A 27,010-nucleotide genomic window follows, 5' to 3' on the forward strand; every position below is an offset into this window, starting at 1 on the left:
ACAACTTTTAAGTAATCTTTTTTTCTTAAGTTGAAATAATTGCTAATGAGTTGTTGGCTTTTTCTATCTTTAAGCCAGGGAAATAACATCTCTTATAATCATCAATTTCCTTTTAAGGATTTTTAAATTAAGTCAACATGAGTCAAACAGACAGTTAACTTGAACTCTGAATACAAAATCCACTTGTCTTAAAGCTGCATAGCCCTGTAGACTATTGTAAATGATCGATTCCAAGAGGCAGTCTCATTTTACAGGGCTGACTACACATCCTTTCTACAGTGGCAAACGTGTACAACAGTGTGGAACAGACCTTGGAATAAGTTAAATATTAAGACACAGAACATGGCTGTAAGGCCCCTACTTTGCTTTTCTACCAAATAAATTTCAAAGTTCATCCTAACCTTACACATTTGCCAACGGGTGACGACCAAGGGGGCCTGGTGATACTGAAAATGTGCAGCAGCTCTCAGAGCCATGCTCGCTAACTAGCCGGGCAGATATATACAGATGCTGTAGATGGGACCATGCTTGCAGCCATTCCACAGCGGCCAACAGCCTCTGCCGCCACTTGCCACCCGCACACAGGCTGTGGCTCTGAAGCATAACCTGTTGCGTTAAGTTCTGATTCTCCAGAGACTCGGAGGGGACACAGACATGTCCGCACTCAAACAGTCACATGATAGAAACACAAGTTAAATACTATCAACATATCTTTAAATTAAACTGAAGACCACTACTCTTAAGTGCATGAAGTATTTTCCCCTCTACCTTCTTAAATGCATGTTACACATCAAGAAGAATTGGCAAGGAGCATATTAGGGGCCAACCTAATCCTTGAGAACTCCCTGGGATTACATACAAGGCTGCGAGGGAGCAATTATCAAGTCCCCATGGAGGGATGGTCTCTGAATGTCATTTCCTTAAGCTCAAGTCTGGATTTTGGATTCGTCCAAAAGTGTGTGTGTGGGGGAGGGGGCAGACGACCCTGTAAACGACATCTTTGAGACTGGTACCATGCCTACGGTGACCTTGTGACAATCCAGGAGATTTCTTTGCTGATAGCTTTAACACTGCAGGCCTCATGCGTGCCCAGTGTCTGATCCCTACTCCCTCTAGTTAATCTGTAGACCTGAAGGTCTCCTAGGGAACATGTAAACAAATCTGGGGGGCGGGGAATGCCTTGCTGCATTTTCCCTGTGTCAGTGGAAAACCTCGTGGGCTAAGAGGAAGGCTACCAGAAGGGCTACCCCAGTGTCAACTCCTCACGGGCTTGTATTATGCCAGTGTTGCTGAGAAGCCTGGGTAGCCCAGTCGCCTTTGCCTGGCTGTTGAGAAATGCTCCTACATGGTCTGACTACCTTACTCTTTGGATTGTTTTATTCCTGAAATAGGGCAAACACTGATCAGAGTCTTTGGCTTGTTACTGGAGGTGGGTCGGCGGCGAGGCCAGGCTCTTGTGCAGGTTGGGGTTCTGACTGTGTCTGTTCCTACTGCGGACAGATGAAAACATTGTGTTGCAGCCCGGCACTTTGCACTTATGCAGCTGGCGGAGGTGCACGGTCTTGTAGTGGGCCCTAAAGGTCCCTTTGTTGCTGTATATCTTTTGGCAGAGATGGCAGGTTATGGGCAAACCCGAGGGCAGAGTGGCAAGGCTCTGGTCGGCCTTCTCCATCAGGACGCAGATGGGGTACTCGTCCTCCCCAGAGACAAGGCCCTGCCCTTCACAGTGCCCATCACTGTCCTCCATGAGGGTAGTGCCCTCCTCGCTCACCCCATCTGAGTCCCAGGAGGAGTGACTGCTGCTCTCTGACTTCATGCTTGAGGTAGTGCTCAAATCCAGGACGGTGCCCTCGCTAGGGGGGCCGGGGTTGTAGCTCTCCAGGCTGGCACCGTGAACTTGAGATATAGGGTAAACCAGACCACCCATGCCACTTGTTCCCTTGAAGATGACAGATGTCTGTGATGCCTGTGGTGTGAAAGCCACGTCCTGATAGGCCTCCTTGGCCACATCCTGCAGAAGGTAAGCCGCACGAAAATGGTCCTCACTGCTTTCCATTGCTTCCTCAGTCAATACTTTCTGGTGGAGGCTGAGGTTCGAGCTGTGTCTGTAAGAGTGAACAGACGATTAGAGATGAGGTGGTTGGGTTGTTTTAGAGCCATTATTCTGAGTAGAGAGACTCAGCAGATACTAGGAAGAACCTGTGGTGTGCTGGGGGTCCCAGTGAGGGTTAGCATCCTGTGAGCTGTGCTACCTGGCCAGCAGCCACTAGACTGGCTGTGTGGCTACCTGTCAGAAGCCAGCATTCCCCAGAAAAGCCAACAGTCTGGGAACTTCAAATCTATAGCACCAGATTAACATGTAACTGCCTTTCTCTCAGCTGTAGAGGATGTCAAGATTACTTCAATTAGGACAGTTTAATGGGGACACTGGAACCAGGGGAGCCTGGGAAGAGCATTAGTCACACGTGACAAGGAACTAAGCAGAACATTCTATTTCAATGAAATGAGGAAAGAGTACCATCTTGAAACCACATCTAATATGACCATCGAACACCTGACACACTGCCGCTGTCAGGCACAGAAATGATAAGAGTTTGGGGTATGTCAAATTAAATACATTATTAAAACTAACACTCCCCGATTCCCTTTGCCCTGCTGCTGTGGTTAGTAAAACATTAAAGATTCCTAGTGTACGTTCACATCATCTTTGTTGGATAGTACTGGTCTAGAGGAGGTTACATGTTTCACTCTGGCTGGGCACTGTGTGTGTGTGTGTATGTGTGCACGCGCACCGCGCGTGTGTCTAGTGCAGGTTGTATTTGCAGCGTCTCATGATGAACCAGACAGGAGTTTTGCAAATGCAGCAGTGTGAACACACTGCCAATCTTGCACCCAGTGATTAACTCCTAACAGGCAGACGATGAGCATCCATTATGACACATGCTGCTCACCCCCATGTTATCACGGATATAACTTGAATAATCGATGTTGCTCCTGCTTAGGGGTCCTCTCTCCCCGCCCCCCCGTAACTTCTGACAAGGGGAAACATCCCTTATACCAAAGGTATAGTCTTAAAAATAACAGAAGAATGACCCCAAATAAGAAAAACGTCTCCCCCAACATAAATCAGGATTATGCCAGAGTCAAGAAAACACGCTCTCTACATAAATTAAGAATTAAATTTTCCCTTCTAAATCTCTCAAGGTATAGATATGAGGGGGAGTTCATCAATTACAAAAAACGTGTATGTTTTGTTATGCAGCTTTTTTTTTTCTTTTACCCCTCTATACACTTTTTGTGGACATAGTGAGAATTCTACTCCGAGATCACCCACTTTGCAAGCAGCTCTTCTCGGCTACAGCTCTGCCCTGTGATTATGTTAATGTTCCGCACTGAAGGGCTGGTCCGTGTCGGCAGAAAACCAGACAGCAGATGGACATATTAATTCCACTACATTCAAGCGTTTAAAAAAAGTCAGACATTTACCAGAACCAGGACCTGATGGTTCTACTACAATGTAAGTCTCTGGGTCTCATGTTGAGCTCCTGGGTATCCAGTGACGACTAAGAGCCAACTCCTCCCTCCTTCTCAGGCCTCAGAGGGTTAGCCATCCCTCAGGTCATCCCCCATGCCCGGGAAATAGTATGAATTAAAGACTGTCTGTGCCTCAGGCCAGGCTTCCTTCTCCAAGGACTCTGAACTGTGTCCCTGTCTCATCTCATCTTCCCGGCTGCTTCTAGCTCCCACACTGGCTCCTCCCTCTCGCTCCAATTTAGTTGAGATCAGCGGCTCTCAAAGCATGGTCTGAACAAGCCTCGTCCCCAATGGCCTCGCAGTAGCTCCCAAAGGTGAGAGCTCAGAACTAACTATTAATTCAGGGGAATCTTCCAGACTGTATATAATGTGTGATACTGCAACAGACTGAATGCAGAAGCAGATGTGAGAACCCAGCTGTTTTGTTTTGTTTTACTTAAACCAGGTATTTGAGATCTGCAAAAACATAAAATAAAGCCATTTATCTCACTATTTTTGTTTTGGGAAAAAAAGACTTTTCCCATTAAAGTGTTATATTCACATATAGTATGTGTATTCTTGTTTTAAAGAGGCATGTCACATTTTTCCAGTTTTACTTCCCAATGAAGCAAACAATGATTGCTACAACCTAAACAGAGAAAAGCACTTGAAGGTCCTTAGCTGAGTCACATAAAAATGTTATGGGACTAAAACATTTAATATTTGCTGGCACTGATGTATCCGTTCATGAGGGGGCCTTGGTTAACGTATCAAGGAGTCTAGTTACGCACCCCCAATGCATCTCAAACGGGAAGTTAGCTGCCTTAACAACAATGTAATGTTGTTAATGTCAACTTTTGCCTTAGTTGACGTGGTGGGCCTGGGCCTTACCCACAAAGTCCTACTTGAAATGGTGTTTTTTTTTTTTTTTTTTTAACTATAGATTTTCAGATAGATGGGATTCTGTTACAGTTGAGACTTCTAAATACATATAGGTCACAACATAAGAAAACACCGACTGTATGAAAACGAAGCATCATATGGAAAGGACTGTCGACCTGTGTTATGATTTAGTAGACCCTGTGGACTACAGCTGCCTCATAAACAGCACAGATAATCTAACTGATACAACTACCTGTTCGTCGTAACAACAGCTTATTCATAAGCAAACCCTCCTCTTGGAGGACGAAGGAGAAGGACTGGTTCACTAATTAGGGTACCCTAGTGGTTTGATTTAAACATCCTAGCAACAGAAACAGGAATTTTAACTAATATCTCCTGTGCTTTCTTCTCTTTATTAAAGACAATGAGAGTGTTCTTATGAGCCCTAGCCAGGAATGTGTGTGGGAGTCTTTACATTTTCCCCCTCTTAACAAAGTAGGCGTGAACAATTTGGACCAAGTTAGTGGTGGTGCCGACCTGCCTCAAGTCAAGCTTGTTTGAACAAATGTAGCTTTCACGTTCTCTGAGCCACGTATCACACTCCATCGGACAGCTGACCCTCTCACTGAACCTCTTAGATCACCTTTGCTGTACTCGCTCTTCCTTCCAGAGGCCGGGAGCAAGGTGGCCTAAATCGTGATTAGTGGCCCAAGTGCACAGAGAGAAGCACAGCACTGCACTCCAGGGTGGTAAGCCCTGCGAGCGCAGACTCTGAGTCTAGCCTGCGTGGTTTATGAAAACCCAGCACCTTTCAAACACGGATCTCAGCCCTTGAAAGGAGCTGCCAATCACCTACAGTGTGTGATGGGTTAACACTGCAAAACGTCTCTAGTCAAGCAGTTCTTCTTTCTGCAAATGTTGCTGGGTCACCAGAAGCTGGAGAAAAGGTTCCATGTGGAGGAGTCTTCGTTTTAGGAAAAGAAAACCAGGCTAGTTTTGAGGAGTCACGTGAAACTTTACAAGGCCGGTTCCTCCATCCTTGCCAGTTAGCCCTTCCACGGGCTACCGACCTGAGAACCAGCTCACCGCTCTTTATCCCACATACCTGGGGTCAGATGTGTTTTCAATTTGGAATCTCTTAGACTTTAGAAAGGTATAATGATACATGTGCTGAAATATATCAGAGTATCTATTAACAAATTAATATTAACACGTTAATTAGTAAGTCGGTAATACTAAAGCCAAGTAAATACTTCAAAAAGGTAATAGTAGAAATCTACCACAAAGAGCATCTTGTCTTTCCAGGTCATGTTTTGTGGCTAAATGATTCTAGATTTCTGGGACTGAAAATTCAAGAATTTCCACAGAAAAACCACTATATTATCGGGGATCTGGCTAGAAGTGCGAGCCCTCAGCTTCTACCCCTGACCTACAACAGCCAATTCTAGGGTCTGGACCCAGAAGGCTATTTTCCTGACCTCTCAGGTGATCTCGATGCATGCTAAGGTTTACGAGCTGCTCCTTAGAAGGGACAGTTGCCGACAGACCCCTTACCTGTCTCTGCTCCTTCGGGATAGGAAAGCAGCACCGCACCCCTCCACTGTGCACGCGTGTGACTCTTTGGCATGTGTGTTCTTATGGTGTGTCTTCATACTGCAAGCGTTTTTAAAGGTCTTCTTGCAGACGTCACACTGAAAGCGATTGTCTTCCGTCTGCCTCACTAGCGCACGCTCGCCCAGCTGTTCCAGCTCTTTAGACTCTTCCAGAAAGGGAAAAGCCATCCCCCTGGTGGACAAAGCACTGAAGAGTCCCCCAGCCAGTAGGCGCTGCTGCAATTCCATGTAGTCAGGAAAAGGGATTTGGGCCGCCAGTCCAGGCGTGAAATGGCGCTCGTGGCTACCATCCTCCACCTCTCTTGGCATCGCTGAGGTCAATGCTACCTTGTGCTCAGCTTCCCTGTGTGTGTGTGTGGTCTGCTCAAGGGTTCTGCTGATAGCGCCATGAGGCTCCATCACAGATTCAAGATGGCAGGGTCTCTCTCCTTGTAGGGGAGGTTTCTCTAAGCTTAGCTGTGTAAGCTGCTCCTCAGGCACCCTGACTGACTGAGGACTGCTGTCCTCTGGCTCCTCTTCACTGACTACCTGCAGGGGCACGTCATCGTCTGAGCTGAGACTGTGTCTCTTCTCCTCAGCTATTTCCACAGCTTCTTTCTCTATTTTGATAGGCATACTAGACTTCCGGGATTTCTTCTTGGGAAGAGCATCAAATGGCGCTTCCGTGGAAACCAGCTGTTCTGGGATTGAAGAGGATAACAGAGGGAGAGAAGGCAGCATGCCAGGTGTGTTTGCCAGCTCAGCGGGAGTGGCTGGACTGCGGTAGAAAGGAAGGACTGGCTGGACGGTCTTTAGGTTGGGGAAAAGCACACCATTCTGCCCAATGCTTGAGAACGCTGGCTGGCCCTTGGCGTCCTCCGCCGAGCCAGTGTAGCCTGGCAGGGGCCCACAGTCCGGAGACATCACCGAGAACGCTGGGCGCTTGTAGGTCTCGGAGCTCGCCAGGTTCAGGCTGTTCCTGAGATCTCTGTCCCGGTTGTTCCTGTTCATCGGCATGTGCAGGCGAGGGTTGGGGTTGGCGCTGTGTCGGTTCCGGCTCCTCAGGGAGCTGAACACCATGTTACACCCTTCGATGGTACACTTGTGCTTGATCTTCAGGTGCACGGCGTTGTAGTGGATCTTGAGAGTGCCTTTGTCATAGAACGTCTTCTCGCATGCGGTGCAGAACACCCGGCCCTTCTTAGCACTCACGCTGTTCCTCTCTGGCTTCACTTTGGCCTCGGGGGACAGCTGCGTCCTTTCGAGCTTAGCGGCAATGCTGTACGAGCCAGAGTCACTTAAGTGCGCACCGTCTTCCTTTTGGGCGACAGCATCTGGGCAGCTCAGACACTGTTCTTTTTCAGCCTGAAATGGTGTGGAGGTTAAGAAGCTGCCATCAGAGAAGGGCCCATGGAGCTCCTGTTTGGGGTCCTGGCTTTGGTCCTGAGCCTGCTCCAGCATGTACTGTTCAGGCAGGGACCCTATCAGAGCGGGAGGCAGCGGGTTGAAGAACTGGAAAGGCAACATGAAAGTCATATTGCTTATAAGGTTCTCGAAAGGGTGCGTGCCGCTGTGGTTCCCTCTGTCCACCTGAGTGGGGAGGCTGGCGCTCCTGTGGCTGCAGCTCTCAATGAAGGCCCTGATGTCGACGTTCGCCGTGGAGGGCGGCATGACAGACTGCTCCTCTTTCTCTTGGATAGCCATGAGCTCGACTATGGACTTGGTCTCTCCGAAACGAAGGAACTGCTGCAAGGTCGCCACCTCCTCCTCACTGGTCATGATGCTCCAGTGATCCAACACCTTCCCTGCGGCATCCTAAACACAAAGCAGAATGTGAGAGAGTGCCCAGTTTATGGCTGCTTTTTCTCTTCCCCCGTGCAGGTGCCATTTCGTGGAGCCTCCACCAGACTGTCACAGGGCACCCTCGTGTGCATGTCAGGAAAGTGCTATTGTGGATCAACGCGGGACTTGCAGGACTTAATCCCTGGTCACCCTAGTCCAGAAACTCTGCGCACATCATAGCCTACACAAATGTAGATGGTGGCCCTACCACTTTTGTCATATATGAGGCACAATGATTTTCCTCACTAAAATAAAAATATGTATCATTCGAATGACAGTAGTCTCTTCATCTAAGGAGTACAAATGGGGTAGTGAAGTCTGGATATAGCTCAAGCGTTCATTTCCTGCAAACTTAATCATCTCTTAAACACCTACCATCTAAACCCAAATGAGCGCGGATTGATCTACTGCCCGTGTTCGTAAAGCAGAGCTGTAATTACGCTGGAGTGTTGGAGATCTTTCAAACTCTAGCAAGGCCTAACTTTTCCCAAAACTACAATAAATATTTTATCACAGAACATGTATTCGATGGCCTACTGAGATTTTTCACAGGGCATGTGAGAGTTTTGAAGATGAGGAGGAATGTAGCATCATAAATATTTCATGCACCTGAGGTTCAAGGTAATTGATTCCATATTTTTAATCCTAACACTAGAAAGCAGGATTATTAGGATCATTAAATATTGAGCTATGTCATAATGCAGGAGCACAGTGCTGCTCTCGGTATGGCCATTTCTAGTCAGCGGAAGGCCCGGCACCAGAGGTGTGCACACGGGATTCCAGGGACAGATGACAGGCTTTAGAGTTAAAGACAAGGGTACTTATTTCTGGGTCTCCTCCACACTGGTGGAGTAACTTCCAGAGAGAGCATAAAGCACTCAGAGCCTTCTGGATTTTCAATTAGAAAACAAGGTACATGGTTGTGGTGCTGCACACCTGTAATCCCAGCACAAAGGAGGCAGAGGAAGGTGGACACGTGTGAGCTTGATGCCAGTCTGCTCTCTCTATAGAGAGAGTTCTAGGCCAGCTGGGGCTATAGTGAGACCCTATCTGAAAGAGAGAAGGTGGGGGTGGAAAGGAAGGGAGGATAGTGTGTCTACATTATCATCACTAGAAATGCATGTCCATTAATAAGTGGGTGCTGTCAGCATTTGTTTTTAATGATACAGTCTACACAAAACTGAAGTTAACATTAGATTCGAAAATACATGCATCTCCCACTTTACTGAAAAAAAAAAATTCACCAAATTTTTCTAGTGTAGTGGCAAGAAACAGTGGTCTGTCATTTCAGGAAACATGGTGTTTTCTCAGACGACACTTTGATGGTCTCTGACTATGAAATGTGAGGCTTTACACCCATGACATGATGCAGGAAAGGAAGTTAAGCTGCACTGAAAACAGACGAGGAATAGAAGGCTGGAACATTGAAGAAAAGAAGAGAATATGTCAGGAAGCTGAGAGAGAATTTTGGCGGTGGTAGCAAGAAGAGGAGACAGTGGGGGAGGAGTCAAGAGCAGGAGGGAGAGGGAGAGGGATGGAGGCAGAGAGGGTGGCTTATCCTGTGAACACAGCACATGTGAGCTGAGCAAATAAACTTAGCAGCGAAGTCGCAGAAGCTTTCCAGCAAACCTGTTTGCTGTGCTGTGCTGACACAAAGGGCCCTTTCTCACCTCGCGTTCTCAGTAAAACCTGACACACAGAGCATCTCGGGTCAGTGGGTACTTCAGGCATGATACATGTCACACGGAGGCAGCACCCAGAATGAAGCAAGTGGGTTTTCTGGGGGAAGTAGCTTAGCCTGGCGTTTCACAGGGACCTTGAGGAAAGTACAGGGCTCCTCCCAGAACACAAATCAGGGCCTAAATCCTTAGGAAATAAAAGTTCAGAGGGAAAGGTGGCCACAGTGACTGGCAGGGCACTGGCTTACCTCAGTTACATGAGCACTCTAGGAGAAGGACGGGGCCAAGCTCACTGTACCTGTAGCACATATCCACGGATGTAATCCTGGAGGGTCCAGTCCAAGGCGTGGAGGATCTGCAGAACCTCATCTTGCTTCAGCACGCTGAAGAGCCGGTCCAGGAGGATTTTCAGGCGAACAGGGATGGCCTGTGTCCCGTAGAGCATGAGGCTGCTAATATCGAACACCACATTGGACTGTACAATCTCCACTTGGCTTGTCGGGTACACAGGGGGAATCCTCAGCTTACTTAGAGCTGAAAATCAAGTGCAAAGGCATTTGGGAACTTTCTAATTTTAGGAGAAACACTGCATAGCAAGCCAGCGGGGGCGCTATTCCTACTTATCTCTTCTGACAAGAATCCATAAAGGACTGCTATGCCCAATAGCTACAGGGCTTCACGTTCTTCACAGAAACTTCTAAATAAAAACTACAGACTTAAGATTTCTCTCTAGCCAGGTGTGGTGGCGCATGCCTTTAATCCCAGCACTCGAGAGGCAGAGGCAGGTGGATCACTGTGAGTTTGAGGCCAGCCTGGTCTACAAAGTGAGTCTAGGACAGCCAAGGCTAACAGAGAAACTTTGTCTCAAAAAAACAAAACAAAACAAAACAACAACAAAAAGATTTTTTTTCCTCTCCCTTTCTTGTGACATGCCTGAGAAGGAAAGTCTTCACAAACTGGGGGAGGGGCAAAGAAACGGGAGACACAAAAGCAGCAAAAACAGAGTCAGGAGAGGAAAGCGGGAGGGAGGGAGGAACGGGAGGATACAAGGGATGGGGTAACCATTGAGTTGTAATCTGAATAAATTAATAAAATTAAAATAAAAAGAATCAGGGTTTGAAGGTGAAGATGGGCTGGGAACTTCAGTGATGCAGGTCAAACGCCTAATCTGCTGCTTAGGGCGGGACTTGCATAGCTAAGCCACCTATGTCCAGTCTGCTGAACACGAGGTCACCAGTCCCTGGGTGGGATGGAGGGCTACTTACACGAAATCATATAAGTTAAGGGAAGCTGGGCACGCCACTCTCCAGCAGTCCTTGCCACACTTCCAGCACTCAGTAGTTACAAGTGGCTCGTGACTGTCAGATTTGGCAAAGGCAAAAGCAGGATGTCCTGTTAGAAATTTCAGCCACGTCATGAATAAGGGGCTTACTCATATCAGGACACACTGCAGCCAAAGACAGAGTAGAGACGAATTATGGCCATGAAACGTGTCTACCACTGTCACAGAACAGCACTTGAAGCAGCAGTTCTGACAGGGTTAGAATAAAGTTAATAAGATATTGTATAAGTTGGTGGGATGTGGTGGCGCACACTTTTAATCCCAGCACTCAGGGAGGCAGAGGCAGGTGAATCGCCGTGAGCTTGAGGCCAGCCTGGTCTACAAAGTGAGTCCAGGATAGGCAAGGCTACACAGAGAAACCCTGTCTTGAAAAACTAAAAATAAATACATGAGTAAATTCTATTGTATAAGTTAAAATGTGATGAGATAACTTAATGTAGCCTGTTACTTGGAACATACTAGAAACTTGCTATTTAGCTTAAGAGTCAGCAGCTGCCACTCTTTGCTATGAAATTAGTCCCTCTATAAATGTAAGTTATTGAGAAAGGCCACTGTGGGACGAGAGGGGAGAAAATAAGTTACCATGAGCCACCCATCCATGCCTGCACTGTTCGCACTGACGGTGATTAATTTTCCCAGGTTTGAAACTTTGGCAACTGCAGTTCAGAGTACAGCCGATAGCCTGCAAGAGAGAACACATGTATGTAGAGAACATCAGTACTATGTGTAGAATATGTCGCATTTATTAAACAAAATGATTCCCCTCATTCATAAGCATTCGCTCAGTAATGGGTGCCTTGTGCCAGGCCAAACGTGCATACTGCACTTAGGAGAGAGGAGGGAGGCCATGAACTCTAACACAGATACTTTGCATGTGATAATAAGTGGAACCTATAAGGATTTCTGAGAAAAGACTGTGGTCTGAAATCTTACTGCTATGAAGAAGAACACAAGACTGTATTTCTACCAAATTTCTAAGCTGAATAGTGCAGCAACTCTGGAAGATGTATAAGGACCAGTTTGGAAAAAGTAAAAGAAGTTTCTGAAGCAAGTGTGATACACACACACACACACACACACACACACGGAATATATATATACATACATGCATATATACACACACACACACATATGTATATGTTCCTTAGACCCTTAGGATATGCTAGAGGCTGAAATATTAACTAGATTTGAGAACACATAATGGCCGATTATGCTATGCGACTGTTAGAGACAGACACAGGTTGGGCAAAGTCTGCACTGATGCCTCAGTTGTATGCTATGGACCACGTCTTGCATGTGTGTATGTATGTAAACGCGTGTATGTATGTAAACGTGTGTATGTGTGCAAACGTGTGTATGTGTGTAAACGCGTGTATGTGTGTAAACGTGTGTGTGTGTGTAAACGTGTGTGTGTAAACGTGTGTGTGTAAATGTGTGTGTAAACGTGTGTGTAAACGTGTGTATGTATGTAAACGTGTGTGTATATGTAAACGTGTGTGTATGTAAACGTGTGTATGTATGTAAACGTGTGTATGTATGTAAACGTGTGTATGTATGTAAACGTGTGATATGCAATGTACAAAAAGTACAGTGGAAACAGAAAATAGAGATGCATGTGTCCAACGAAGTCCTATGTTAAGACTGAGGAGACATATATAAAATGGTGTGTGTGTCCATGTGCACATGTGGTGTTGTGTTGTACATTTGTGTATGCATGCGTGTGCAGGTCTAAATGTGTATGCATGTGTAGACCTAAGAGTGATGCCAGGCCCAGGTGTCTTTCTCAGTTAACCTCCACCTTGTTATTTGAGTCAGGGTCTCCTAGCAAGCCTGAAGTCCACCAACTCATTGGGACTAGATGACCAGTGAGCTCCAGAGATTTCTTCTGTCTCCATCCGCACTCCATCCTGCCCTATTCCTGGGGTTACACCTAAGTGCGGGGCTTTAACATGGGTGCGGTGGCTCTGAACTCAGCTCCTCATGCTTGTGTGGCAAAGACTTTGCCAGCCCAGCTTGTCAGTTTCTCAAAAGATAGAGGCCTAAAGGATGTAATCTGTCACTATAACTAACAAACAAGCCCCTTTAAAGGAGCTCAGCTAGTGAGGTTTCAACTCAGACAGTGTGTGTGTGTGTGTGTATGTGTGTGTATGTGTGTGTATGTATGTGTATGTGTGTGTATGTGTGTGTGTATGTGTGTGTGTGTGTGTATGTGTGTATGTGTGTGTATGTGTGTGTATGTGTGTGTATGTGCGTGTGTGTGTATGTGTGTGTGTATGTGTGTGTGTATGTGTGTATGTGTGTGTATGTGTGTGTATGTGTATATGTGTGTGTATGTGTGTATGTGTGTGTATGTGTGTATGTGTGTGTATGTGCGTGTGTGTGTATGTGTGTGTGTATGTGTATGTGTATATGTGTGTGTATGTGTGTGTATGTGTGTATGTGTGTATGTGTGTGTATGTGTGTGTATGTGTATATGTGTGTGTATGTGTGTATGTGTGTGTATGTGCGTGTGTGTGTATGTGTATGTGTATATGTGTGTGTATGTGTGTGTATGTGTGTATGTGTGTATGTGTGTGTGTGTGTGTGTGTGTGTGTGTGTGTGTGTGTGTGTATTAAACAATAAAGTATGCTTCTGGGTGAAATTTGTGTGGCTCAAGGAGAATGTGGACCTTGAACCTCTAGTCTGCCAGGCAAGGGACTGTGAGACATAGCATGGAGGTCAGGAAAGGGAGAATTTGGCCACAGATCTGGGAAATTCACTTCAAGGAGTGTGTAACCAGTCTCCCTTCAAAAAAAAAAATCAGCTGCTTGTGGTGCTATAAAATGCACAGCTACTTTGGAACAGTCTGTCAGCTTCTTTAAAAGTCAAGCACAGAGTTACTGTATGACCCAGAAATTCCACTCCCAGGTATATAGCCAAGAGAATGAAAAACAAATGTCCATCCCAAAACCATCTCCATGACTGTTCACAGCAGTATCCACAACAGTGAAAGTGGAAACAATCTCAATATCCACCAACAGATGAATAAGCAAGATGCAATCTACCCATACAATGGCGTGTCTGTGTTCTCACAAAGGGACCGAGAATGGATAGATGCTGCAAATGGGTGAAGAAGTCAGGCACAAAAGTCACATGGTCATATGGTTCCATTGATATGAAATGCCAGGAGGAGGCCAATTCATAGAGGCAGAAAGTTGATTAGTGACCATGGGGAATGGAGCAGAGATGAGAAGACACTGTGAAAGGGAAGTTGCAGAGTATTCTTAGGGGTTACATAGAGGAATATCTTGCTTTGCTGTATGTTCATTTATTGAGCTTGTAAATACTGTACTTTTTTTAAAAAAATTAATTAGTTTATTCAGATTATATCTCAATTGTTATCCCTCCACTTGTATCCTCCCATTCCTCCCTCCCTCCTTCTTTAAATATTGCACTTTTTACAAACAACAATCCTGTGTTGTCTATTAGCAGCATTTTTCCAATAGCTCAAAAGTTATGTTTTTTAAGGCAATAAATTACATTTCAATTAAGGTATGTATGCTTTAAGAACATAACTGTTATTTCATGTTTAGAAGATTATAGTATAAATATAACTGTTATATGCACAAAGAAACTAAAAACAATTGTTTGTTTTGCTGTATGTTTGTGGAACTGAGCACCATCTCACTGAGAGGTGCCTGTAGTAGCTGTTTAACTTTTGGAGGAGCTGATGGCTTGGCTCACATTTCCTTGATGATTGATGGCTTAGCATCTTTTCTACGCTTCCTAGCTATTTGTGTATCTTCTCTGGAGACACATCTGTTAGATGCTTTTGACTATTTCTTTTTAAATAAGATTGTCTTTTGGTATTGTGCTGTATGAGTTCTTTTATTTTCCAGACGCAAGTCTGGTGCCAGATAAACTATTTCAAGTATGCTCTCCCATCTTTTCTCATTCTTGCTGGTATCTTCTGACACACAGAAGTTTCAGATTTTGAGCAGGTTTTAAGGTGATAAAGCATCCTAAAAATTACATGGTAATGATGACCGTACAGCTCCGTGCACAGATATACTAAGAGCCAGCAAGCTGTATACTTTAGAAGGATTTATGGTGTATGAAGCACAACACAACAAAATGTTACTTAAAAATGGTGGCCCTGCTTATACACAGATGACGTTTCCCAGGATTTGACTGCCTCCTACTGTTTCTTTGACTAAGATGGACTGAGTAGAGTTGCAAACAGGAGTTTTCAGGTGACTGAAGGGCTGCTCACTGCAGAGGGGTGCCGAAGAGGGCATCACCAGTCTGTTCCAGAGGCTAGCCCCAAATGAGAAACATGAGAAAGAGATTTTTATGGGTTTTTATGTTTTTTCTTTTCTTTTAATGTTTTAAATTTTGGCAAGGTCACACGCTGGGATACAGTGGTTCTCATCCTCCCTCATGCTGCGACTCCTTAATACAGCTCCTCACGTCGTGGTGACCCCAACCATACAATTATGTCCATTGCTACTTCATAACTATGATTTTGCTATTGTTACGCGTCATAATGTAAATATCTGACACACAGGATATTTGATATGCCAGCCCTGTGAAAGGGCCACTCACACCTCAAAGGGGCTGTGACCCACAGATTGAGAACCACCGATTTAATACAAAGCGCCTTAGTGTGGTTACAGCTCCATCCTACTTAATAAAACATTCTAATGATATAAATTAGTTTACTTCTTAAGAGTTTCTGCTTGTATATGTACATGAAAATACATTAAATGGATGGATATACACATCTATACAGCTATCCCTTACTCAGGGTGAGTTGCCTCGAGTGAAAGCTTAGGAATATAGGTAAACAATGATTTGACTTACATTGCATACCATCAAAACAAGGATTTACCAGTGCGCTGTTAGCTAGGCTTGATTTGGGGAACTTAGGCTGTGTTGCCCAGCATCTCACATGTGGCTGCAGCCCAATGAACAGTAGCTTACCAACGAACTAATCATTTGTTTATTGCTAACACAACACTAAGTTATATAAAACAAGTCATTCACAACCTAGATTTAATAAATAGTGCTTAAAAGAAAAATATTTTTGAAGGAAGAACACTTCCTTTACCTATGTTTATTGACACACCATTCACTCTTTTAGAAAAAGTTAAGGCTAGGCGTGGTGACACATGCCTTTAATCCCAGAATTCAGTAGGCAAAGGCAGGCAGGTCTCTGTGAGTTCAAGGCCAGACTACATTAGTGAGTTCAGACTAGCCAAGGTTACACAGGGAGAACTTGTCTTTAAAAAAAAAAAAAAAAGTGGTTATGGAAATCTACACGTGAACTTAACATTTCATTTATTTTGAAAACTAACCCTGTTTTAAGAGAAAGAGATGTCTTTGAGTACACACTTGCTCCAATCCCTAAAGACTGCTCCAAAGACTGATGCAAAGTCCCTGGAAACACCGTGTTTAGTATAATAAAGCCACACAGAACAATTCCAAGCCTGCTTCATGCCTGCGACTGAAGCTTATCTATCCCACCACCCCACTTGTATCTTCTGACTTTGGACAACTGACATTTCTGGTGTATAGATCTCTGTGGCTGTCCTGTATATTTGTCAGTGACAGTGGCCCTGGCCTCTGCCCCACCATATGCCCATTAAACTCCTCTAGGTGTTTCCAAAGGCCCTTAGGACCTATGTCGTCTCAGGTTGAGACCACTGACCCAATCTGGATATTCCAGTACAGCTGCTTCTATGTGAGGACCACAATTTAACAATGGTATCCACAATCCCCATGCATATAAGTGTGATTTATGAGAAACTTTCACATGGCTGCACATGAAGCTATTTGAATAAGGCTTAATAATGCTTGTTACGTGTCTATGAAAATAAATGTAAGAGGAATTATGTATGAACTAGCAGAACCTAATTAGAATATTGGAGAAAACTTTGAATGTAAGACCACTAGATTTTTCTCTCACATCTCAGAATTCCAAAATGTCAAATTATAGCATCTTTAGCTAAGGATAAAAAATTTTAAACTTTCTCAAATAAAATCAAGCTAAAAATTTCTAATTACAAGATGAAAGTCCTCATGTAAATCAAAGTGGAAAACTTGAAATTGACATATTTTCCTTTGGGTCCCTAATACTCACTTCATTCTCCAGAAACAAAGCAGACATTTCCAGTAATCCAAACTCAACAAGACATGATTATCACTTACGAGGCTCTTGTCTTAATTGGATAATATCTACAGTTGTTATTAGGTACTTTGATGAGCTACAAATCAGACTTCAAAATTCTGAATTACTGTCTTATAACCATCATTTGCTCATTCACTCATGTGACACATTTGGTCATTTGTTGTCTTGGGATGGGGGATGGGTGGCCTGGATTTTAGGTAGCTTGGTGGACCTGTTTAATCTCCCAAACACCCCTGTTCTACCTTTAGCTTGCTTTTGCTAGAAGGGCTGAGTACCCATCCCAGGCACAGCCCTGGACAGTAGAGGCCTGTCATGGGATTTGAATTGACCCCAATAATAAGAACCATCCAATGGTAGCGTATTCCTTTAACCCAGCACTTGGGAGGCAGAGGCAGGTAGACAGCTGTGAGTTGAGGCCAGGCTGGTTTACAAAGTGACTCTATGACAGCCAAGGCTACACAGAGAAGCCTTGTCTCGAAAAACCAACCAACCAACCAACCAACCAACCAACCAACCAAACAACAACAACAACAAAAAACCCCCCAAAAACCAAAAACAAAACAAAATAAAAATAACCCCACCACCACCACCACCACAACAAAAACATTCAATGCCATTGTTATCTCTACAATATGTATATATTTTCATATTCTAGTTTTCATAGTTTTAAAGAGGGTAAGTAAGAGAACTTTGGGGTCTCCTTTTTTGTCACATTGACCTTTTGGAAGGTCACATGTCATCCGAGAGAGGCAAGAGTTGCACTTCATCTGGCCGTGCAATTTTGTTGGCTCAAGGCATTAAGTCTGTACTGTCTCATAGTCTAGCTGAATGTGGCTACTAAAACTTAATTAAATAGAATAGCATTTAAATTCAAGTCCTTGGTCACACCAATCATACTTTAGAGCTTGGGAATCTACCTGTGGCTAGTAACAGCAACAACAGCAGCAACGGAGAGTGCAATATAGAGTGTTCCCGTCATTACAGAAAGCAATGGGGCAGTGCTAGCATGTGACACTTTTGGTCATGGGGATTGGGGGGAAGGATGGCCTGGGTTTTAGGAAGACTATTCAGGGAACAGTCTGCCTTAAAATGTCATCATTTGGTACTAACTGCAGTGGCACTTAATCTCACACACTATCTACAAGAACAAGAGGCTAAAGTCCCACACAGGAAAGAAGCTTCGTTCAGCATTTTTTGACTATTGAGGCTAAGGTGTAGGACAAGGCTGCCCAGGCCCGTGTCTTCAAGGAGTTTAAAAGCTCGGAAGAGGTAAACAATGAAAAGATGCAAGTACTGGGCAAGAGCTGAGCAGAGCTCTGCTAACTGTGTATCTGCTGGCCTGCAGGGCACTGAGAAGAGACGTCCCCTTTGTCCAGGGCCCCAGAGGATGTACAAGCCAAGTTCCAGGAGCGTCGAGAGGGTAGAGAGAGCATTTTAGAGAGAGAGCTCAGCATGTGCAAAGACCATAAGATGTAAGAGAGACTGGTGAGTTCAGGGGAGAGAAAGGTGGCCAGTGGGGCTAAACAGAGTGAAGTCAAGATAGAAACTAAGTCCGATGGGAAACGATAGGGCCTCGTGGGGCAGGCCAGGAGTCTGGACTTTGTTCTACCAGTGAGTCTCTTGCTGTCATGAAGAGAACCCTGGCTACACAGCTAAACTTCCCTCTCCCCTCACTGAGTGCCTTCACTAAGTGTAGTAGAATCTAGCATTTTCCCCATCCTATGTCATACTTCTGGCTCAGTCTTCAGCTCGTGTGCTGGCACCTTTGACTATACACTAGGCTGCCAGGCTCTCTGCAATCCTCAGGTCAGGTAGCCATATTAGTGGATACGTAGGTGAGAGTTGGAGAGACCAGTTAGACATAAAGTCTGTCCACACTTCTTGCCACATGTCCACCTAGGTCCTCAGGTCCCCTGTCTCTGGTGGCTTGCCTCTTCATGTTCCTAAAAGCGTCTCCACAGTTAATCATTTCAGAAGACGACGAACAGTTGTAACACCCACAGACTAGCGGCAAGTCTCATGCTTGATAACCCTGCCCCCCTGTATTTCCCGAGAGGAGGGGCAAATGACCGGAAGAATCAGCGAAAGTTTTACTGTGTGCAATGATTATAGATGCCCATCTAGTTTCCTTACATTTCTATTTATCTATTTTTATTGCACACAGGCACACATGCCACAGCACAGACGTGGAGGTCAGAGGACAATCTGTGTGAGTTCCCTCTCTCCTATGAGGGCTGAACTCAGGCCATTAGGCTTAATGGCCAGTACCTTCATGCACTGAGCCATCTTGCTGTCCTATAGTACCAAGTTATACAGGAGACTAAGGCAGGAGGATGACAGGTTCAAGGCTTGCCAGTGCTTCAAAGTGAGTTTGAGGCCAGCCAGGGCAGCTCAGTGAAGGCCTATCTCCAGCTGAAAACTAAACAGAGGGCTGAGGCTCGGTGGCAGAGTGCTTGCTCAATGTGTGGGGGCCTCAGGTTCAACCCCTAGTACTAAAAATAAGGAAAGGAGGAATTGTAATTTCCTTGCTCTCACTGATGGACAGGCAACTATAAGCACTGGCTCATGGTGGGCAGTAGAATTTCCTGGGTAAAGCACTACAGGAAGTCCCTCATACATGGGAAATGGATGAACACTGATTTCCTTTGTCCTTCCTCCATCCTGGAACAAAACCGTGATGGTGAGAACCCAGAGAGAGTTCTGTGACCGTTTAGGCAACCTGGAGGCACATCGAAAGGATGGCTGGGAATAAACAATGGCAGCTGTCATCTTGGTGCCTTTTACCAGTAGCCAAATGCATTTCCCAGTTTGCACACTTACCGATTTTCTCATTGGCTATCCAAAGGGCCACCAAATCAAACCAAAACAAACCCAACCCACCCAGAAAATGGCTCACTAGGAGAGATGGCGGAGACTAAGTTTGGAGTCTGTGGTCCTATGTAAATGGTGGAATCTTAAGGTGCTGCCAGATCTCCAGTGGTAAAAATCATTAAGCTTTCAACCTGAAATCAAAGGACCCCAGGCTGCCAAACCACATCTCACCTACAAGTCACTAGGCTTTGGGACAGAAAGGCTTCAGGCTTTTCCAGCTTGTATTTTTAAACAGTGACTATAGATAACTGCTATTAGTGTGCTCGAGCCCTGGAAATTTTCACTGTACATCAAAAGCTGCCAATCAGAAGAGATTTTAAAGCTGCTAGGATGCCCTGGGCTGTGAGCGGGAGGCTTCATTTCTCTCTGCCTGCGGTGAAATCCTCCTTCTCCTCCTCCTGGGGCTGCACAGCTGGCTCTCCTGGTTCTGAAAACCAAACTATTCAGAGCTGGGAGCTAACACTTTGGTTCTATGATTCTTATTTTTCTGATCAGATTTGGGTTTTGGTTCCTGTTTTCTCCCTCACTTTTCATTGTCTGTCTGTCTGTCTGTCTGTCTGTCTTTCTTTCTTCCTTTCTTTCTATGTTCTCCACCAATGTTCTCATATACGAAACCCCACAGACGCGCAACTAGGATTCTGAAAATACTACTGTCATTTGTCAGCTGGACAGTTAGGAACGGGGAGGAGCCATGGAGGTTATCTTGTGTGAGGTAGCTTACCTGGCTGGCAGCAGTGAGCAGAAGATCACCTGACAAGCACACAGAAGCTCACCTCACCAGCACATTGCACCATCACCTCACACAGCTGCAGCTGGAACCACAGAGAGCCTCCTGGGATGCAAATATGAGCGACTCCCATGGTCAGCTATGGGCAGGGGTACATGGCTTCTCTAGGAAAAGTCACACAGGTAGGGCAGTCAAGACCAGCTGCGATAGGGCTGAAGACATGGCTCAGTGGTTCAGAGTGCTGACTGCTCCTCCAGAGGACCCAGGTTCTATTCCTAGCACCCACATGGCAGCTCACAGCTGTCTCTACCTGCAGCTGACACTCTCACCCAGACATACATGCAGGCAAAACAGCAAGGTACATAAAATAAATTTTTAAAAATGGCAGTGAATATGCTTGCATCATCCACAGGTGAAAGCCCAAGGCTTTGAAATGTACTCAAAACAAATGCAAAAAGTCATTGGCCACCTTTAGAGAATACTGGGAAACCAACAATTTGTTTTGAAAACCAGTAAACAAGAGAAAGAATGAAATGTGTGTTCTTTCCTATATATACAACTTGTGTTTCAGGGAAACCAAGCCATTGATTGGACAGGTTCTCTTAGAATATGAGTCAAATCAATGAAGAACTAATTTCACAGTTCCTAATTAAAAAAAAAAAAAAAAAAAAAAAAAGGACAACAGCATCCCCACAAGGCCCTGAATAGAAAATCCGTCCCACTGCACATTTCGTCCTCTTGCCAAAACATCTAAACCTGTGGCTGACCAACATTCTTCACCAATGCTGAGTTTGGAATATACAGGAGACAGAAGTATATTTAAGTGCCATTGCAAGAAACTCTTTGTCAGAACTAAGCCTAGCACGCGAAAGATGGCTGACTTGGCATTTTCAACAGATAATGGCAAGGTTAAAAAAAAAGACTATGAACCTGGAAATTAAGAGAGACAGACGGTATACACATTTGTATTCTAATTTGAACAAACAAATAGTAATATAAAGTTTATAAGACAGTCTAGGAAGTTTGAACATTGCCTGGAAACTTAATGACATTAAGGAGTTATGATAATTAACTATTATTATTTTTTGGTGTTCAGGCTTGAACCTAAGGCCCTGCACATGCTAAGCATGTGCTCCATCACTAAGCCACACCCCTAAGTTATTTTAAGGTGATTTATGGTATACTGGTTTTATTTCTAAACAAGGGTACTTTTATATTTTACAGCAACATATTAAAATTTTGTAATGAAATTAATTGTATGAAAGCTAGGATTTCCTTTAAGGTAACCTGAGGTTTCTAGTGGTAGAGAATAGGAAATGCAGATGAAGCCAGTTAACTCTTGAAGTCCCAAACACATATTACCTAATTTCATTACACTATTTTTGTTGTTGTTGTTTTGTTTTTCGAGACAGGGTTTCTCTGTGTAGCCCTGGCTGTCCTGGACTCACTTTGTAGACCAGGCTGGCCTTGAACTCACTAAGATCCGCCTGCCTCTGCCTCCCGAGTGTCATTATGTTACTATAATTGTTTATTTAAATTTTTCTATAATAAAAAATGAGAGAGTAAACTACATCAAGACTCCGATTCCCTCCAAATTTCCATTTGTATGAACTAAGAGATGGAGAACCACACTGTGCAGAGAGGCCACATGATTCCTCCTCCGGGAGAAAGCAGACATGTTGTCTATGCACAAGCAACATCCTGGGTTGTTGTGCTGGGTCCAGGAGCCCGGGCCACAAAACACAGGTTTCTGTCTGGCCAGTGAAAGCCAATCTTGAAAAGCAATGTAGGTGGGGTTGAGGTGGGGGCGACCTAATGGACAGTCAGTCTGTCTGTTGGGTTTTATTAGGGTTCTGAACAACGGGAGACACTGTTTTCAGAGGCAGGGTTGAAGATCATGCTTGAAGGAGGGGACCTGGCGGCCCTCGGCCCACAGTGTTCGCGATGTGAAAATAATACCGAAGGAGAGCTGACAGAGTGAGGCACCTCACTGCAAGTTAGGGATTAAGAGAGAAGCCGAGGCACCGAGGACACGGAGATGGTGGGCCTACAGACAGACGACGGGTCAGGGAGCCGGGGCCCCTGCAGGGCACGGATGCTGGGCTCAGTCTACCTGTGAGCAAGAAGCACACAGGACACCTCTGTAATGTGCTCTCGGTGCTTAGTTCAAAGAGGATAATGGGAAAAATACTTGTTCTTTTGATGTTTATAAATCAAAGCCTAAATCCTATGCCAAAACAATTTGACACCTGCACCTTCTTTTCCTTAATATTGTTAGTTTTGAAATCTGAAAATGTGAAAAATAGTAGAAAATATACAAACATCTTAGAAGTCAAACTGAGTATTTCCTTTTAAAAAAAAAAAAAGCTTTAAAATACATGGAAATATAAATGACAAGGGGATTTTTTTTCCCTTATAGTCTACATGTAGAAGAATTCAGACAGCATCTCCACTGACCTTTGATAAGGAAAGCTAAAAAGATATCAGTGACATGTAACACAGAATCAGCTTTGGAAAGTGCGGAATAAAACAAAAACACTTTGAAACTTTAGTTAAGGTAGTTAAGTACTTAACACAGATTTGTTACTAATGATGATGTAAAAGCCAAGTGTGGACATGTCTAGATAAAACCATCTTAGGGATTCAAAGAGAACAAGAAACTGGCTTTTTGACAAGGTAAACTCAATCTCAGTTATTTATGTCATTGTAAACGCCACCTTATGGTTCAGCATAATGCATCATGAGATGCTACAGTTGGAGGTATGAACTGTCATAATTCCAGAAATACTCAGAGAGGGCTATGGAATGGTGACAGTGTTTCTAGAGGCTGGGACAGAGATGAAACATGGTTTTCCATGTTCTAGTCTATGGAAGGACCACATGACCTTCAGGAAGGGACAAACGAATCAGTATAATAAACAGGAAGAAAAGTTAAAAGCCTCAATTAAGAGTTCACCTGAGGTAACCATTTCCCTTCTGCTAGATCTGGTCCAACCTAACCTTCACATTGTATTTCCCTCACCCTCTCTTCCTTTGCATTAGTGGGGAGACATGATGATTCCTGCTAAGCTAAGAGTCCTTTCATGATTGGGTGATTTATAATAAACAGTCCATGTGTGCACAAGGACCGACCGAGACAGCTTTTTTCATCAGTTACTATATGTGTCTGAGGATGCCCCAAACTGGACTCTGGAAAATCAGGGCTGCTTTCTGTCTTTTAGCCTTTGGCTAAAATAAGCATGCCTGTCTATGTGGAGGAGGGGTGTGTGTGCCACACTGCAATCTTGGAAACTCCAGAAAGAGGGAGAAACGACTTCAAAGGATGATGAGATAAGCGAAAAAGTTTTCTGCTAGAAACCAACTAAAAGGGGAGGGGGACCCCAAAACTTCCTAGACGTTTCTCTTGTGCAGCACCTCGTTATCTTTAAAAAGTCTCTCTCTCAAAAAAAAAAAGTTACGAACAGTAAACAAACAAATGAAAGGTCTGTAGTAAAGTGCTCACCATAAGGGAAAGTACAAAAAGAACACACCGACTTCCTAAACCTTGGCCTTACACAGCAAAATCAGAAGGGTCTCGGTTCTGAGAACCTGGGTAGTACCACATTTCTAGTTTCTTTCTAACTAGACTGTTAGAACCAAAAGTAACTACTACGGCACTCTAAGTGACATCTGAAGAGGAGAAAATTCACCCTGGGGTGAAGCACACTCCTTCTGCAAGTAATTTACATTGCAAGCCTTTGGGGCAACTCCTTTTAATGACCACCACCGTCAAACTAACTTCCAAAGCCATATACAGAAGCTCAAAGACATTTCTGGCCCCTCAGCTTGCAGTTTCATTTTACTAACGAAACCCTACTTTCCCTCATTTACACTTACTTATCGGCATCCAGAAGCGACAAGTGTGTGCTCAAGAGACAATTATTTGTTTGACAAAAGACCTAGATGGCTTTTCTCACCACAGGGCCAGGTCTTCTTTCCAAGCTGATGATCTGAGGTCTAAAATGTGCCTATGGGCCTGGGATACAGGCCTAACTTCTTCAAGGGGAATGGTCATAAAAGCCAAACCACCCTCTGCATACTTAAGTTTCTAAAGCAATGACTTTCTGTGGGTTAAGATTTCTCATGCGAACTACAACCCAGACACACAGATCACTGGTACATGTCCTATGAGACATTTGCGGACAGATTATCCAAACTAGTAACCATTTTCTCTCTGGTGGACAGAGCCCCCAGGAAACCCTTACCAGTCAGCATGGGTGGAGACGATAGTACAAATTAAATTATGCAGCTGTCTGAACCCAGTCTGAGGTCTCAAACTATGAGGAGCTCATCTGCTGAGTGCAGATTCCATTGCAGTGTCTGAACACCCAACTACAACAGAGCACGGTCAATAACTGAGCAGAGACAGAACAGTTTCTGTAAAACTGAGGTTTGTGAATTCAATAGATAATAAGCGAAACCATGATTCCCATCATATTTCTAACTGTCGGAAAGTGTGCTAAAAAGAAATTAAAATTCCTCACAGGAAGAAGGGCAACTGTCTCTTACTATTTTAAAGCAAAACTAAAGTCCAGCACAAATTGTAACACTTGTGCAAAATTTCACTTTGATGCATGCAATTTCGATAAAGGCATAATAATATGCAGCAGCAAATTTGGGAAGGGGCAAACGAGAAAGTTGTAGGTTTCACTACTCAGCGAAAGTTATAACACACAAATATCAATTTGTAAACTCAGCCTCTGCTAAATTTGAAAAGGTCTCATAAAATCTAATGGCATATTGAAGACAATAACCAAGGAAGGAAAGGACCCCAACAAAAAAGAAAGAGAGATTTGCCAAAATGTAGTTTTTCAGTTCCCTTACACTGTCACAAAAAAAATCTTGTTGCTTTAATAAGAATCATCTACTTTTTTAAAGTGTTGATACATCTGTTCTGTGTTTCCATGCAGTAACACGTGTACACACATACACACAACACACACACACACACACACACACACACACACACAAGCCCTCTGACAGGGATTCCCAGGACACCAGCGGGGGCCTCTTCCAAGCCCCTTAAGTGTTAACAGCAGAGGCCTGGCTGCGACCAGGCGTCTGGCCCGATTTAAATGCCCTCATCTTCAGAGGTCTGCGGTGAGCCTAGCCATAAAACTAGGGGACATTACCGAAGCCCGGAGTGTCTGATCTTTCCCCTGAAACACACACAACTTCACTCATACAATTAAGACTGCTAGTTGGCATTCCATTTAACTGTCAAACTCAGGCCGGTGGCAGCCCCACAGCCACAAAGAGAAGCCTAAACGAGAAGAACATGTTTCTACACCGCATTTGAGAAAGTTTGGCTCCGAGCTATGCACTGATTGATATCAGATCTCTCTCATTCGCCTCTCCAATCTTGTCACATCTGGCTGACAAATCCCCAGGAGCTTATCCAAAGTCAGGCAGCGGCCGGTAGGGTTAAGGGGGTCCCTGGGGAAGCAGCGCCAGGGGACAGCGGGTGCCCTGAAGCGGATGCTGGGGTACGCTAGGCTGGAACCCTGCTGCCAAGGGGACAGTCGCTGCTCCTGGCAGTCTCCCAGCCGCTAAGCACCCCACCACTGCATTGCCAGGGTCCCTTCCTGTCACCCTTTGGTAGACCATCCCCAAAGAGACTGGACCTTGGCTGTGGCTTCCCCGTCAGCATACGGATGAACTCCTCCAAGTCCCTGTGCCCCAGGAAGCCACGAACACCTCACTGTTTCACTCGCGCGACAAGCCAGCCGGAATGCCGGCAAACCACCTCAGTTTGGTTTATCTACCAGCGTCCTCTTTAGATACGTCTAAGCTGACGATTTGAGGCGCTTTGGTCCTTTGTCTTTTCCCTTAAAAAAAAACAACAAAAACAAAAACAAACAAACAAGTATTTGTCCCGCAGGGAATCGGCGTCCCCTCCACGCCCCTCGGCCTCCTCCGCGACTCTCCTCTCAGAAAGACCAGAGGTCACGGCTTGAAATACCAGACAGATGAACATTCATGTGCCCACAGCGGTTCAGTGGGGGTCCAGAGGTGTAAGGGGAAACAGCGTGCCGCTCACAGGTCACCTCTCTGTGACTTGGGCGCAAGCTGAGGGACCGCAGTTCGGTCTCCCGGGACGCCCACAGCCTGGGCAAGCAGGTGGCCCTCGTCAGGCGGCCCCGCGCCCATCGCCCGCGCCACCGCTCACCTCAGCCATCCTGCGGCCGCTGCAGAGCCGACCTTCCGGGCGCCCGTCCTCTGCCTGGGCCGCTCCGCGTCCGCCCCGGCTCGGCGACCGCTGCATCCACGCTCCAGCCGTCTGGGGGCCCTTGCGCAGGAGAAGTGGGCGGCTCCCCGCTGCGCTTGGTGGCCCCGCCAGCCCTTGCGCCCCT

The 27,010-nt window shown here is 45.1% G+C and overlaps 1 protein-coding gene across 1 annotated transcript; it reads right to left on the minus strand.

The window, feature by feature from the left end:
• Positions 1-1,238: 1,238 nt before the first annotated feature.
• On the minus strand, positions 1,239-27,010 carry Bnc1 (basonuclin 1). The gene is made up of 5 exons (XM_051148842.1): positions 26,827-27,010; positions 11,433-11,532; positions 9,807-10,042; positions 5,950-7,802; positions 1,239-2,105 (listed from the first exon to the last, which is right to left on the minus strand). Exons 1-5 carry the CDS (start codon positions 26,920-26,922, stop codon positions 1,421-1,423), a joined length of 2,970 nt encoding a protein of 989 aa, XP_051004799.1. The 5' UTR covers positions 26,923-27,010; the 3' UTR covers positions 1,239-1,420.

This window comes from Acomys russatus, chromosome 7 (genome assembly GCF_903995435.1).
Source record: "Acomys russatus chromosome 7, mAcoRus1.1, whole genome shotgun sequence".
NCBI classification, from domain to species: domain Eukaryota; kingdom Metazoa; phylum Chordata; class Mammalia; order Rodentia; family Muridae; genus Acomys; species Acomys russatus.

Coding starts and splice junctions, on each gene's coding strand:
- Bnc1 (XM_051148842.1), bottom strand. CDS start 26,922: ATGCAGCGGTCGCCGAGCCGGGGCGGACGCGGAGCGGCCCAGGCAGAG. Junction 10,043..11,432: donor GCATGGATGGGTGGCTCATG/GTAACTTATTTT, acceptor CTTGATTTTCAG/CTCTAAGTAAGCTGAGGATT. Junction 7,803..9,806: donor TCCGTGGATATGTGCTACAG/GTACAGTGAGCT, acceptor CTTTGTGTTTAG/GATGCCGCAGGGAAGGTGTT.